A 14,803-nucleotide genomic window follows, 5' to 3' on the forward strand; every position below is an offset into this window, starting at 1 on the left:
GCTTTTGCCATGTTGGCCAGGCTGGCCTCGAACTCCTGAACTCATGTGATCCACCTGCCTCGGTCTCCCAAAGTGCTGGGATTATAGGTGTTAACCACTGTGCCCAGCCCAGAACCGTCTTCTAAACAAATACTTGGATAATCCTGATTTAATTTTCCTAAGGGCCCTTGGAAATAAAAATGATTATCCCTGAGAAAAGAAATTAGTGCCTAGAATATCTGCCTTAAACTTAGTGTCTAGTGTTGGCATGTAGTGGAATTCCACAAAAAATTGCTGATTGATGGAAAACAGAGAATAGCCATGCTAGAGAAACTGCCAGTGACTGATAAAACACAAGAAAGCTATTCCTAAAAAATCATAGGAAAACATCTTACGGTACTGTGTATTTTTAATATGCTAATTTTCTTTTTTTTTGTAGTTTTTTTTTTTTTTATTATACTTTAAGTTCTAGGGTACATGTGCATAACGTGCAGGTTTGTTACATATGTATACTTATGCCATGTTGGTGTGCTGCACCCATCAACTCGTCAGCACCCATCAATTCATTATTTATATCATGTATAACTCCCCAATGCAATCCCTCCCTCCTCCCCCCTCCCCATGATAGGCCCCAGTGTGTGATGTTCCCCTTCCCGAGTCCAAGTGATCTCATTGTTCAGTTCCCACCTATGAGTGAGAACATGCGGTGTTTGGTTTTCTGTTCTTGTGATAGTTTGCTAAGAATGATGGTTTCCAGCTGCATCCATGTCCCTACAAAGGACGCAAACTCATCCTTTTTTATGGCTGCATAGTATTCCATGGTGTATATGTGCCACATTTTCTTAATCCAGTCTGTCACAGATGGACATTTGGGTTGATTCCAAGTCTTTGCTATTGTGAATAGTGCCGCAATAAACATACGTGTGCATGTGTCTTTGTAGTAGAATAATTTATAATCCTTTGGGTATATACCCAGTAGTGGATGGCTGGGTCATATGGTACATCTAGTTCTAGATCCTTGAGGAATTGCCATACTGCTTTCCATAATGGTTGAACTAGTTTACAATCCCACCAACAGTGTAAAAGTGTTCCTATTTCTCCACATCCTCTCCAACACCTGTTGGTTCCTGACTTCTTAATGATTGCCATTCTAACTGGTGTGAGATGGTATCTCATTGTGGTTTTGATTTGCATTTCTCTGATGGCCAGTGATGATGAGCATTTTTTCATGTGTCTGTTGGCTGTATGGATGTCTTCTTTTGAGAAATGTCTGTTCATATCCTTTGCCCACTTTTTGATGGGGTTGTTTGTTTTTTTTTTTGTATATTTGCTTGAGTTCTTTGTAGATTCTGGATATTAGCCCTTTGTCAGATGAGTAGATTGCAAAAATTTTCTCCCATTCTGTAGGTTGCCTGTTCACTCTGATGGTAGTTTCTTTTGCTGTGCAGAAGCTCTTTAGTTTAATTAGATCCCATTTGTCAATTTTGGCTTTTGCTGCCGTTGCTTTTGCTGTTTTAGACATGAAGTCCTTGCCCTAGCCTATGTCCTGAATGGTACTACCTAGATTTTCTTCTAGGGTTTTTATGGTATTAGGTCTAACATTTAAGTCTCTAATCCAGCTTGAATTAATCTTCATATAAGGCGTAAGGAAAGGATCCAGTTTCAGCTTTCTACTTATGGCTAGCCAATTTTCCCAGCACCATTTATTAAATAGGGAATCCTTTCCCCATTTCTTGTTTCTCTCAGGTTTGTCAAAGATCAGATGGCTGTAGATGTGTGGTATTATTTCTGAGGACTCTGTTCTGTTCCATTGGTCTATATCTCTGTTTTGGTACCAGTACCATGCTGCTTTGGTTACTGTAGCCTTGTAGTATAGTTTGAAGTCAGGTAGCGTGATGCCTCCAGCTTTGTCCTTTTGACTTAGGATTGTTTTGGCAATGTGGGCTCTTTTTTGGTTCCATATGAACTTAAAAGCAGTTTTTTCCAATTCTGTGAAGAAACTCATTGGTAGCTTGATGGGGATGGCATTGAATCTATAAATCACCTTGGGCAGTATGGCCATTTTCACGATATTGATTCTTCCTATTCATGAGCATGGTATGTTCTTCCATTTGTTTGTGTCCTCTTTGATTTCACTGAGCAGTGGTTTGTAGTTCTCCTTGAAGAGGTCCTTTACATCCCTTGTAAGTTGGATTCCTAGGTATTTTATTCTCTTTGAAGCAATTGTGAATGGGAGTTCATTCCTGATTTGGCTCTCTGTTGTCTGTTACTGGTGTATAAGAATGCTTGTGATTTTTGCACATTAATTTTGTATCCTGAGACTTTGCTGAAGTTGCTTATCAGCTTAAGGAGATTTTGGGCTGAGACGATGGGGTTTTCTAAATATACAATCATGTCATCTGCAAACAGGGACAATTTAACTTCTTCTTTTCCTAACTGGATACCCTTTATTTCTTTCTCTTGCCTGATTGCCCTAGCCAGAACTTCCAACACTATGTTGAATAGGAGTGGTGAGAGAGGGCATCCCTGTCTTGTGCCAATTTTCAAAGGGAATTTTTCCAGTTTTTGCCCATTCAGTATGATATTAGCTGTGGGTTTGTCATAAATAGCTCTTATTATTTTGAGGTACGTTCCATCAGTACTGAATTTATTGAGTGTTTTTAGCATGAAGGACTGTTGAATTTTGTCAAAAGCCTTTTCTGCATCTATTGAGATAATCATGTGGTTCTTGTCTTTGGTTCTGTTTAGATGCTGGATTACGTTTATTGATTTGCGAATGTTGAACCAGCCTTGCATCCCAGAGATGAAGCCCACTTGATCATGGTGGATAAGCTTTTTGATGTGCTGCTGGATCCGGTTTGCCAGTATTTTATTGAGGATTTTTGCATCGATGTTGATCAGGGATATTGGTCTAAAATTCTCTTTTTTTGTTGTGTCTCTGCCAGGCTTTGGTATCAGGATGATGTTGGCCTCATAAAATGAGTTAGGGAGGATTCCCTCTTTTTCTATTGATTGGAATAGTTTCAGAAGGAATGGTACCAGTTCCTCCTTGTACCTCTGGTAGAATTCAGCTGTGAATCCATCTAGTCCTGGACTTTTTTTGGTGGGTAGGCTATTAATTGTTGCCTCAATTTCAGAGCCTGCTATTGGTCTATTCAGGGATTCAACTTCTTCCTGCTTTAGTCTTGGGAGAGTGTAAGTGTCCAGGAAATTATCCATTTCTTCTAGATTTTCTAGTTGATTTGCATAGAGGCGTTTATAGTATTCTCTGATGGTTGTTTGTATTTCTGTGGGGTCGGTGGTGATATCCCCTTTATCATTTTTTATTGTGTCTATTTGATTCCTCTCTTTTTCTTCTTTATTAGTCTTGCTAGCGGTCTGTCAATTTTGTTGATCTTTTCAAAAAACCAACTCCTGGATTCATTGATTTTTTGGAGGGTTTTTTGTGTCTCTATCTCCTTCAGTTCTGCTCTGATCTTAGTTATTTCTTGCCTTCTGCTAGCTTTTGAATGTGTTTGCTCTTGTCTCTCTAGTTCTTTTAATTGTGATGTTAGAGTGTCAATTTTAGATCTTTCCAGCTTTCTCTTGTGGGCATTTAGTGCTATAAATTTCCCTCTACACACTGCTTTAAATGTGTCCCAGAGATTCTGGTATGTTGTATCTTTGTTCTCACTGGTTTCAAAGAGCATCTTTATTTCTGCCTTCATTTCGTTATGTACCCAGTAGTCATTCAGGAGCAGGTTGTTCAGTTTCCATGTAGTGGAGCGGTTTTGATTGAGTTTCTTAGTCCTGAGTTCTAGTTTGATTGCACTGTGGTCTGAGAGACAGTTTGTTATAATTTCTGTTCTTTTACATTTGCTGAGGAGTGCTTTACTTCCAATTATGTGGTCAATTTTGGAATAAGTGTGATGTGGTGCTGAGAAGAATGTATATTCTGTTGATTTGGGGTGGAGAGTTCTGTAGATGTCTATTAGGTCTGCTTGGTGCAGAGATGAGTTCAATTCCTGGATATCCTTGTTAACTTTCTGTCTCGTTGATCTGTCTAATGTTGACAGTGGAGTGTTGAAGTCTCCCATTATTATTGTATGGGAGTCTAAGTCTCTTTGTAAGTCTCTAAGGACTTGCTTTATGAATCTGGGTGCTCCTGTATTGGGTGCATATATATTTAGGATAGTTAGCTCTTCCTGTTGAATTGATCCCTTTACCATTATGTAATGGCCTTCTTTGTCTCTTTTGATCTTTGATGGTTTAAAGTCTGTTTTATCAGAGACTAGGATTGCAACCCCTGCTTTTTTTTGTTCTCTATTTGCTTGGTAGATCTTCCTCCATCCCTTTATTTTGAGCCTATGTGTGTCTCTGCATGTGAGATGGGTCTCCTGAATACAGCAGACTGATGGGTCTTGACTCTTTATCCAGTTTGCCAGTCTGTGTCTTTTAGTTGGAGCATTTAGTCCATTTACATTTAAGGTTAATATTGTTATGTGTGAACTTGATCCTGTCATTATGATATTAACTGGTTATTTTGCTCGTTAGTTGATGCAGTTTCTTCCTAGCCTCGATGGTCTTTACATTTTGGCATGTTTTTGCAATGGCTGGTAGCGGTTGTTCCTTTCCATGTTTAGTGCTTCCTTCAGGGTCTCTTGTAAGACAGGCCTGGTGGTGACAAAATCTCTAAGCATTTGCTTATCTGTAAAGGATTTTATTTCTCCTTCACTTATGAAACTTAGTTTGGCTGGATATGAAATTCTGGGTTGAAAATTCTTTTCTTTAAGAACGTTGAATATTGGCCCCCACTGTCTTCTGGCTTGTAGAGTTTCTGCCGAGAGATCTGCTGTTAGTCTGATGGGCTTCCCTTTGTGGGTAACCCGACCTTTCTCTCTGGCTGCCCTTAAGATTTTTTCCTTCATTTCAACTTTGGTGAATCTGGCAATTATGTGTCTTGGAGTTGCTCTTCTGGAGGAGTATCTTTGTGGCGTTCTCTGTATTTCCTGAATTTGAATGTTGGCCTGCCCTACTAGGTTGGGGAAGTTCTCCTGGATGATATCCTGAAGAGTGTTTTCCAAGTTGGTTCCATTTTCCCCCTCACTTTCAGGCACCCCAATCAGACGTAGATTTGGTCTTTTTACATAATCCCATACTTCTTGCAGGCTTTGTTCATTTCTTTTTCTTGTTTTTTCTTTTGGTTTCTCTTCTCTCTTCATTTCATTCATTTGATCCTCAATCGCTGATACTCTTTCTTCCAGTTGATCGAGTCAGTTACTGAAGCTTGTGCATTTGTCACGTATTTCTTGTGTCATGGTTTTCATCTCTGTCATTTCGTTTATGATCTTCTCTGCATTAATTAGTCTAGCTGTCAATTCTTCCACTCTTTTTTCAAGATTTTTAGTTTCTTTGCGCTGGGTACGTAATTCCTCCTTTAGCTCTGAGAAGTTTGATGGACTGAAGCCTTCTTCTCTCATCTCGTCAAAGTCATTCTCTGACCAGCTTTGATCCGTTGCTGGCGATGGGCTGCGCTCCTTTGCAGGGGGAGAAGCGCTCTTATTTTTTGAATTTCCAGCTTTTCTGCCCTGCTTTTTCCCCATCTTTGTGGTTTTATCTGTCTCTGGTCTCTGATGATGGTGACGTACTGATGGGGTTTTGGTATAGGTGTCCTTCCTGTTTGATAGTTTTCCTTCTGACAGTCAGGACCCTCAGCTATAGGTCTGTTGGAGATTGCTTGAGGTCCACTCCAGACCCTGTTTGCCTGGGTATCAGCAGCAGAGGTTGCAGAAGATAGAATATTGCTGAACAGCGAGTGTACCTGTCTGATTCTTCCTTTGGAAGCTTCCTCTCAGGGGTGTACTCCACCCTGTGAGGTGTGGGGTGTCAGACTGCCCCTAGTGGGGGATGTCTCCCAGCTAGGCTACTCAGGGGTCAGGGACCCACCTGAGCAGGCAGTCTGTCCGTTCTCAGATCTCAACCTCCGCGTTGGGAGATCCACAGCTCTCCCCAAAGCTGTCAGACAGAATCGTTTGCGTCTGCACAGGCCCCCGCTGCTTCCCCTATTGGTCTTCAGCTGTGCGCTGTCCCCAGAGTTGGAGTCTACAGAGACAGGCAGGCTTCCTTGAGCTGCTGTGAGCTCCACCCAGTTCGAGCTTCCCAGCGGCTTTGTTTACCTACTTAAGCCTCAGCAATGGCGGGCGCCCCTCCCCCAGCCTCGCTGCTGCCTTGCGGATAGATCGCCGCAGACTGCTGTGTTAGCAATGAGGGAGGCGCCGTGGGCGTGGGACCCTCCCGGCCAGGTGTGGGATATATTCTCCTGGTGTGCCTGTTTGCTTAAAGCGCAGTATTGGGGTGGGAGTTACGCAGCAGCTGACCAGCACCGATTTTCCGGCACTCCCTAGTGAGATGACCCCAGTACCTCAGTTGAAAATGCAGAAATCACCGGTCTTCTGTGTCACTTGCGCTGGGAGTTGGAGACTGGAGCTGTTCCTATTCGGCCATCTTCCTAGTGTCAATATGCTAATTTTCTATTACCACTTTATTTTTATATAACCCAGAGCACATTTTTGCAAGCAGGTGAAGTGTAGAAACACATTTTTCTACTGATTCTTTAGTTTTCATCTGGTCCAAATAATTACTCAGGGCCTACTTTCAAGAGGGAAACACTTGCTAGTAACAGATCTTTAAAATGGAAATCTAAAACAAATATAATGTGTTACATATCTAGTAAAAGTACATCAGACATTACATGTAAGTGTATCCTCTTGAGTCAAATGAAAAGTCTAAGACAATAAACACTACATTTTTATGGCAAAATAGCTAATTATCTTGAGTGTATACTTATTTTTTAATTTTATTTTTTAAGCTATCAATAAAATTGACTTCAGGTATGTTTAGTTAGAAGACCTCTAGTATTTTAGGTATTTGTACTCCTTTTACTGTATCTCTTATCACAAACTGTTTGAGGAGCTTCCCCCAGAATTATAATTCAGCATTATTTTTAATGTTGACAATAAAAAAAGGAGAGAAGCTGGACAGTCTTAAATGTCAATAAAACTTTATATTTCATTTTGTGTAATTGTTGTAATCACTTCAAAGCAATGACTGGATATAAATGCAGTATTTTCCCAAACAGTCAAATGTGTTCCAGAATGACCACAGCATGGTGGCATAATACCATTGATGAAAAAAATTTCCTACAGTCCTAGGCAGAAAAAATGTTATATTCTTTAGAAGGTAATTTTGGTCCAGGGTCCTGAATCTAGCAGAAGCCTTTTGGTTAGAAAAAGAAAGGCGGTAATGTTTTCTTTGGATGCTTTGTGAAATCAGCATTTTGAGGCCATCAAATTAAGAGATGCTGTCATATCCCACATGGCCAGATGGCTGCATTTTTAGAAGCTGCTTAAAAGAAGGAATTGCTTTTCTTCTAAGAAAAACTGTAAGTATGTATTTGGTCATATTCAACATTCAAATATCTAGATTTTAAGGCAATTCGACATCATTCTGTGGGTTAATATTTTCTGAAAAGGTTTTCTTAATAGATGTTAGCTAACTTTAGGAAAAATGAAAAAAATTCAAGCAGAGGAAATCAAAGGACTCAGCTCCTAGCCTAAAACCTTGATGTCATCTGACCTCTGACACAGTGATTTGCCCCTAGTGGATGCAGAATACAATGACATTTCTTAATGATTGCATTTCACTATCAGAATAGTCTAAAATGTTGACTAAAATTAATACATGAAAACATAAAACTGCACTTATAATATGGTTTTCATCCCAACAATTGTCATCATCAGTTGTTTCTACGTGTTTTCAATTCAAAAAGTCAAACCCATTTTTATCTGATATAAAAGCACTGATTTCATCTGACTTTATTTGTATCAAATAAAACTATTTAGGAAATACAGTTGCCTCAAAAAAGTTTCTGTGAATTACAATCCACTTAAAAATTACTTGTTTTGTATTGAATACTAGATTTTCATGTCAACCTCTTCCGCACATCAGTTTTTCACAAAGATATGTTTTATATCACCAGTTAACAAAATTTCACAATAAAATTTTAGTGTTATAAATGCCTACATGGAGCTTCATTTATGAAAAGAGATTCATAAATAAGAGTAATCACTGAGATTACTTGGCTAATAACCCATGATACTAAAAAAAAGCAGTATATTTCCTATAGATATTCAAATTTTTTATTATATATAAGTAGTTTTGAGGAATATTTTATTAGGTTATATAAAAGTCAAAATCATAAGGTGGCGTCATCTTCTCAGTGACATTTATTCCTGCAATGTCTTGTTTAAAAACCATAATAATGATAGAAGAGCAGCATTTGAGTGTAAAAGATAGAGTACAACCACAAGATTAGCTCTGTTAAGAAAGCAAGAGAAGAAGTGCTTGTATGCTTTTGGGATGATGTGTGTTTCCATCTGCTTCAGCTGAGTATGTCTGCAGATGGTCTCAGTAAGGATATGTGCACAAATACACAAAAGAAATGTATTTTATGTGAAGAGAAAGGAGCTGCCATTCCAAGAAAAATGTTAGCACCTTTTATGTGTCTTTATTACACTTATGATTCTCAACATTTTGTCTTCTATTTTTTAGCAAATCCTTCTTTGTGAGAAAAAGAAGCTAATCTAAGTACTGGAAATAGGAGCCAATAGCTGGGTTATTCGCTCATTTAATTCTTCTGTAGCTTCTCTACCTTTACGGGAAGAAAACTGTTTATTGACTACACTGGAATTCATTCTATAAATAAGGGAAATGATTATTACAAATGTCCCTTTCTCTTGTACACCTGTCACCTGCACTCACCAACAAGAATTTGTTGAGCATCTGCCAGATGCTTGGCACCATGCTGAGCCCTGGGATTCGAGTGATGGACAGGGCCTGCCCTCATGAACTAACAGGTTGTGAAGGCTGCAGGAAAATGAACCACTTCTATGTTCAAGAAAAAAGAATAATTATGTAAAAATACATACTGAAAAAAATCCTTTCCTAGGTCATGTGGCATATTTGGATTTGCTCATGCAGGCATTTTACAGATAATGCAAAAGCATCACAGTACTTATGCCTTATTCTCCATTGGCTGGTGGCTCCAGCATGCAGCCCTAGCCTCCGCACCGACAGGATTCTCTCCAGCTCATGGAACTGTAATGTAGAATCTTCTAGGCTTTATCATTTTAGTCACACATAACATTCACTCTAACTGCTCCTGCAAAAAAACAAAATAAATAAAAACTTTATTTCAGGTTGCTACTACCAAAAGTTTCCTCCTGTAATAACACTGTAAACATGTTCATGATTGACCCAGTTCTCCCAACTCCCTTCTCCAGCACACACGGCCCATGAAGTTTCTGTCACTTTAAGGACATGTCCTGCCTTCAGACAGATCATAACTCCCAAGAGCAAGAACAATGCCTTGTATTTGTCTTCTCAGCACCCGGGATTGACACCATGCACTTTGGAGACATTCAATCTCCTCATCAAACATTCAGCCTCCTCATCAAAGCCTCCTAATCCAGGCTCACCACTCCCCAGCTCTACTAGACAGAGCCTGGTCCTATATTCTCCTTGGACTTCAGCATTAGTGGTCGCTTAAATCTCAATAGCCCCAGTTTGTAGAGATTGAAAATTTGCTAAGAGCAATCCAGTCACAGGGTCCATTTCATCAAGAAGTGGATTTACTGTAAAACTATCAAAATTTAGGTTTCAGGGCTGTTAATATGCATAGGCCCCAGTTTCAAGGCCCTTGGGACAGGGCCTATCAATGTATTCACATGGCTATGCGTTTTTGTAAAATAGTCAAAGTAAGATATTTTAATTTTGATTGTCTCTTTCCATTTCGACTCCTACTACCTCTTACCTCCCCCCATACTGAGAGTCATTGGAGTGACCACAGGTGTTATTGGGCTCTGGCTTAAGGAAAATTGAGGGGGTTGTGTTTACATGATATATTTATGTGGCTTGATATCACTTTCATATACAGTTAAGTGATTGCTAGCCATCCACATATAGCAATGACTTCCAGGAATGCTTCTACCATCAAGAATGGTTACCCAGCCAGACACTGCAACACGAATGTGCCAGGTTAGGGATAGTGTGAGCATGTCCTACAGTTTCCAATACCAAAAATATGTAGGCAGTGAGAGAAAACAAGGTTTACATGCCAGAAGCTACTCTGTGTAAAATTCTTCCAGTCATCAGACATGTAAAACTGAAGTGCAAAGTTGGGTCCTCATTGAGGCCTAGTCAAGCAGAAATTTCCTCTTGGTGGGCATTCATTTGATAGTACAGCACTGAAAATCAGAAATGCATGATGCATTTTTTTCGTGGAAATCACACAAAAGAGAATCAATCCAAATTATGTCTTTAGAGTATGAAACTGTGAAGGTAGTACAAAGAGTGAGTATGCCTATAACAACTCATATATGAAACGAACTGTATAGCAGTTTCCCACTGAATTTGACAATAAGCTGAAAAACATTTTCAATACAAATTTGGAAGTTAAAAAATCAGTCAACCATATTAGAGGAAAACTGGCTTATTTTTCTAGTTTCTCTAGAGAAGACAATGTTTCAATATTGCTTTCACATGAAGAAGTGACCAAAGAGTATTTAGTCAAAAATGTAAAAAAAAAAAAAAAAAAACCTATTATGGAGGTGCATTGGGCAGTCGATTAGATATCATATTTCTGGCAGTTTTTATGTTTTTAGTATTTGCCAGCCCTTTTAAGTTCTAGCTTTCTTGTGATTCCTTTTTTCCTTCTAAATAAGTAAATAATCACTCTCACACCTAATTTAGAATATTCCTTTTCTTTCTTTTTCTTTTTTTTTTTTCATGAGATGGAGTCTTGCTCTGTTGCCAGGCTGGAGTGCAGTGGCATGATCTTGGCTCACTGCAACCTCTGCCTCCCAGCTTTAAGCGATTCTACTGCCTCAGCCTCTGGAGTAGCTGGGATTACAGGCGCACGCCACCAAGCCTGGCTAATCTTTATATTATTTGTAGAGATGGGGTTTCTCTACCTGTTGACCAGGATAGTCTCGATCTCTTGACCTCATGATCCACCCGCGTTGGCCTCTCAGAGTGCTGGGATTACAGGTGTGAGCCACCACAATCGACCGTTATTCCATTTCTTAAAGAAGGCCTCACATTGCATGCACATCAGGCCCTAAGAAGCCTGGATCATCCCCTACTATCAAGATATTGAAAGATGTGCATAAGAAGTGTAAGCAAGAAGTCGGTTTGTGTCTTGCTTTGTTTTTATCTTGGTTCAGCTAGCAAATGTGGAGAGTGTCCTTCAGGTGTAGGCAGAGTTTCATTTAGTAGCCTAGAATGGGTGAAAAGAGAGTTCATCCTCAGAGAACTAAAGAAAAGATTGGAGGGCAGACAAATTGTTACTATAAATGCCTTTCTTTGCTTTCTGGTCTCTGCTTTGCCCTCTCCCACTGTGATGCAGGATAATAAAAGCTTTGTCATGCCCAGGGGCAAGGTAATGGGCCTTTCTTTAAGGTGAATGGAAAAATCTTCTCATCAATTCAATACCTCCAGTCCCAGTTGCATGTTATTAAAAGTCCCCGAGCACTGTGGATATTGAACTAGTTTTCCAAGGGCAAAGTTTCAATTATTATATGAATATTCTCAAACTTCCCTAGATCATGAACTGCTTCTGAGCTCCATCTTCTATTTATGCTTCCATTTGCACTGTCTGCAAAGAGACTCGTGCCAATTTCTTCCTGTTTTTCCATCTTATTAACCCAGAGTAAAAAAAAACTTCTGATGAGAGTGTGGGTCATTTTATGCCCTTTCTTCTCCCTAATGCCCATCAAGTTATCGGGAGCATTCGGGGTCCCTGACTTCCCACAACACAAGTTATTCTTAACAGGCAGATTTAAGTACAACCCTAGGGTTGCCCTTCAAGGATCTCGTGAGTCCATGAAACTTGAAGCAATCTCTTATTCTTTGGGACTAAAGCAGACGTGATCTTTATACTTCTGTTTCAGTTTTTAAGATCTTTCTCAAAACCTTTCCATTTTTTTAACCTCAAAAAGAAAAAAGATAGACTAAGAAACCATGACCCTAAAAAGTAACTAAGATCAGAAATCCCCATATATTTGCAGGCATCTGAAAGTTCAAATGTCTAACTAAATTCCAGGTAATTAATGTTCTCAGTTTTGTATCATCAAATCAACTTGTTAGAAATAAAAACCTTTGGATGATTTTTAGCAAAGTATTAAAGAACTTCATTTGCATCTTCTCATGTAGCACAAACCTAACTAGACCTAATTACCGACACTTCCCTTCCTCTAGGCCTGCCTGCAATCAGATTCTCTTATTGCCTGTTGCTTGACAGCGTGTTACACCTTCTCACCTCAAAGTATTAATCATGCTGTCTGTCCAACCCACTAGTGATGGCCCCCATCCATTCCCTATCCAACAAAAGTCTTTTTATCCTTCAAACATATAGCTAACCTCTTTGAAAACTTTAACTTTCTTTTCTCCAACCTCATCTGAATGCTCATAGTAGTTCTCTAACTATGTGATATGTTTGAGATTTAAATTACAGGCATAAGTCACTTACTGTTGGGGACATGTTATGAGAAATGCATCATTTGGTGATTTTGTCACTGTTTGAACATCATAGACTGTACTTACACAAGTCTAGATGGCATAGCCTACTGTACCCCTAGGTTATATGGTATAACCTATTACTCCTAGGCTATAAACCTGGACAGATGTTTCTGTCCTAAATACCACAGGCAACTGAAACACAATCATTAAATATTTGTATATCTAAACATATATAAACATAGAAAAGGTAAAAACAGTAAAAATATGGTATTATGATCTTAAAGGACCACTGTTGTATATGTGATCAGTTCTTGACCAAAATATTGTTCATTATGCAGCATATGACTTTATAACAATGTTTCATTGTTGTTCAGATTTATTGTTTAATATTATGGCTATTGTTTTTAGACTAACCCATTCAGACATTTATCCAAGATGGCTAGCAAAGAGGCAAATTGTATAACAAGGTAAAATAAAGTAAAATGAACTAAAACAATGTGGCAAAGAGGAGTTCTGGTTTATTATGCACTATATAAAAAGTGGGTGGAGAAAAGGAGCAAAAATGAGAAGTGGAAAGGAGAAAATAGAGAAAAGTATTTATTGCAATTACAAACAGCCTTAGAGCATGAAAAGTTATTTTTCCTATTTCATGAGAATTGATAACACCTTATAAACTTGAAGATTTTGTTGTAACTGTTCTATTCGCTCTAATACAAGCAGACTTTTTTAGTATGTTGGGCCATAAAAGGAAGATGGCATTTGTTGTAACCAGTGGGAAGCTGAGTAGGGTGCTGGAGAGCTATTTAGAGGCTCAAAAGTGAAATGACTATTTCTTTTTTTCTTTTTTTTCTTTTTTTTTTTTTTTTTTTTGCGATGCAGTCTCACTCTGTCGCCAGGCTGGAGTGGGCACGATCTCGGTTCACTGCAACCTCCACCTCCCGGGTTCAAGCAATTCTCCTGCCTCAGCCTCCCGAGTAGCTGGGACTACAGGCGTGTGCCACCACGCCCGGCTAATTTTTGTACTTTTAGTAGAGACAGTGTTTCACCATGTTGGCCAGGATAGTCTCGATCTCTTGACCTTGTGATCCACCCACCTTGGCCTCCTAAAGTGCTGGGATTACAGGCATAAGCCACCACGCCCTCCCTGAAATGACTATTTCTATGACAAACTGTCTAAGATGTGGAAGATTCCCAAAGCATTTGCCCCAGCTGATTCCGGCTTGCTTTCTTCTAAAAAGACAGTCAAGTTTTGACTTTAATGTACTATTTTTGCCCTCTTTCCCAGGTCTGCTTTGTGAATCTTGATGTGAACAAGGATGAATGCAGCACAGAGCACCTGCAACAGGTAACATTTGAAACTCAAGCTGTCCAGGAGGTGATTACAAGGACTATTCAACTTGATTTCATCTGTAAATAATGCACATTTTGTAGGAGACTCTTTGGTTAGATAGTTTCATTACAGTCCATTTCCCCGACCCTTTCCCTAGCACTTACCCTCTACAGTTTGCCCTTTTTACGTTTGTGAAACTTGCTTTCCCATGTGATTTGTTTTATGCGACCACCAGAGCAGGTGCCAGAGAAAAGGCAAGTAGGCAAGGTAAAAAGAAACTTTATTAGCTAGCCAATGTGAAGGAAGAAAGGGCGAAGTTCACCGGTCTCTGGCAGTGGAGGCCAAGGAAGTCACTCCGGCATTCTCGGGCGAGATTCCTGGGTCCGCATATGAGGAAGGGGCCAAGGAAGTTCGTGCCGCGCGCCTGCCGGGAGCGGCTTTTCTGTCTTGGGCCTGGGAGTGGGAGGGCGGTGGGCGGGTCGAGGGCTGTGTGGTGGGCGTGGTCAGGTAGGTTTAGGTTTCCTCGGTCAGATGTCATGCTGCGCCTGCGCAGCTGACCTGTGCCTTTCCCGGGCGCGGGAAAGTTGGTGATGAAGAACCCGGAAGTACGCCATCTTAGTCACCTTTGTTCTTTGTTTCCCTCTCCCTCCGTCCAGACAGTCCAACCTTTTATTGATTATGATGACTAGGGGCGTTGTTGTCTGTCTGGCTGCTTCCTGCTGTCAGGGGGCATTGTCATGAGGGTCCATGGTTGGCACCTGGAGGTAGGGATGTAAGAGCATCTGGTTGAAGGCGACATGGGTGATCTCTTGAACTTTGGCTTGGAGAAATTTGATTAAGATGGGGGCAAAACATAGGATAAGACAGAGAATTAGTATAGGGATGAGGAATGGGAGCATCTGTTGCATTACGGGTAATAACCATATAGGTGGACCCGGG

General features: G+C 39.9%; 1 protein-coding gene across 1 annotated transcript in view; it reads left to right on the forward strand.

Annotated features, from left to right (window-relative positions):
- SPHKAP (SPHK1 interactor, AKAP domain containing) overlaps positions 1–14,803 on the forward strand; it is a 217,942-nt gene that overhangs the window by 154,505 nt on the left and 48,634 nt on the right. The window contains 1 exon segment of the mRNA XM_033229965.1: positions 13,820–13,879. Coding sequence (XP_033085856.1) covers positions 13,820–13,879 — 60 coding nt within the window.

The sequence above is a fragment of the Trachypithecus francoisi genome, unplaced genomic scaffold, assembly GCF_009764315.1.
Source record: "Trachypithecus francoisi isolate TF-2019V2 unplaced genomic scaffold, Tfra_2.0 Lachesis_group13, whole genome shotgun sequence".
Classification (NCBI taxonomy): domain Eukaryota; kingdom Metazoa; phylum Chordata; class Mammalia; order Primates; family Cercopithecidae; genus Trachypithecus; species Trachypithecus francoisi.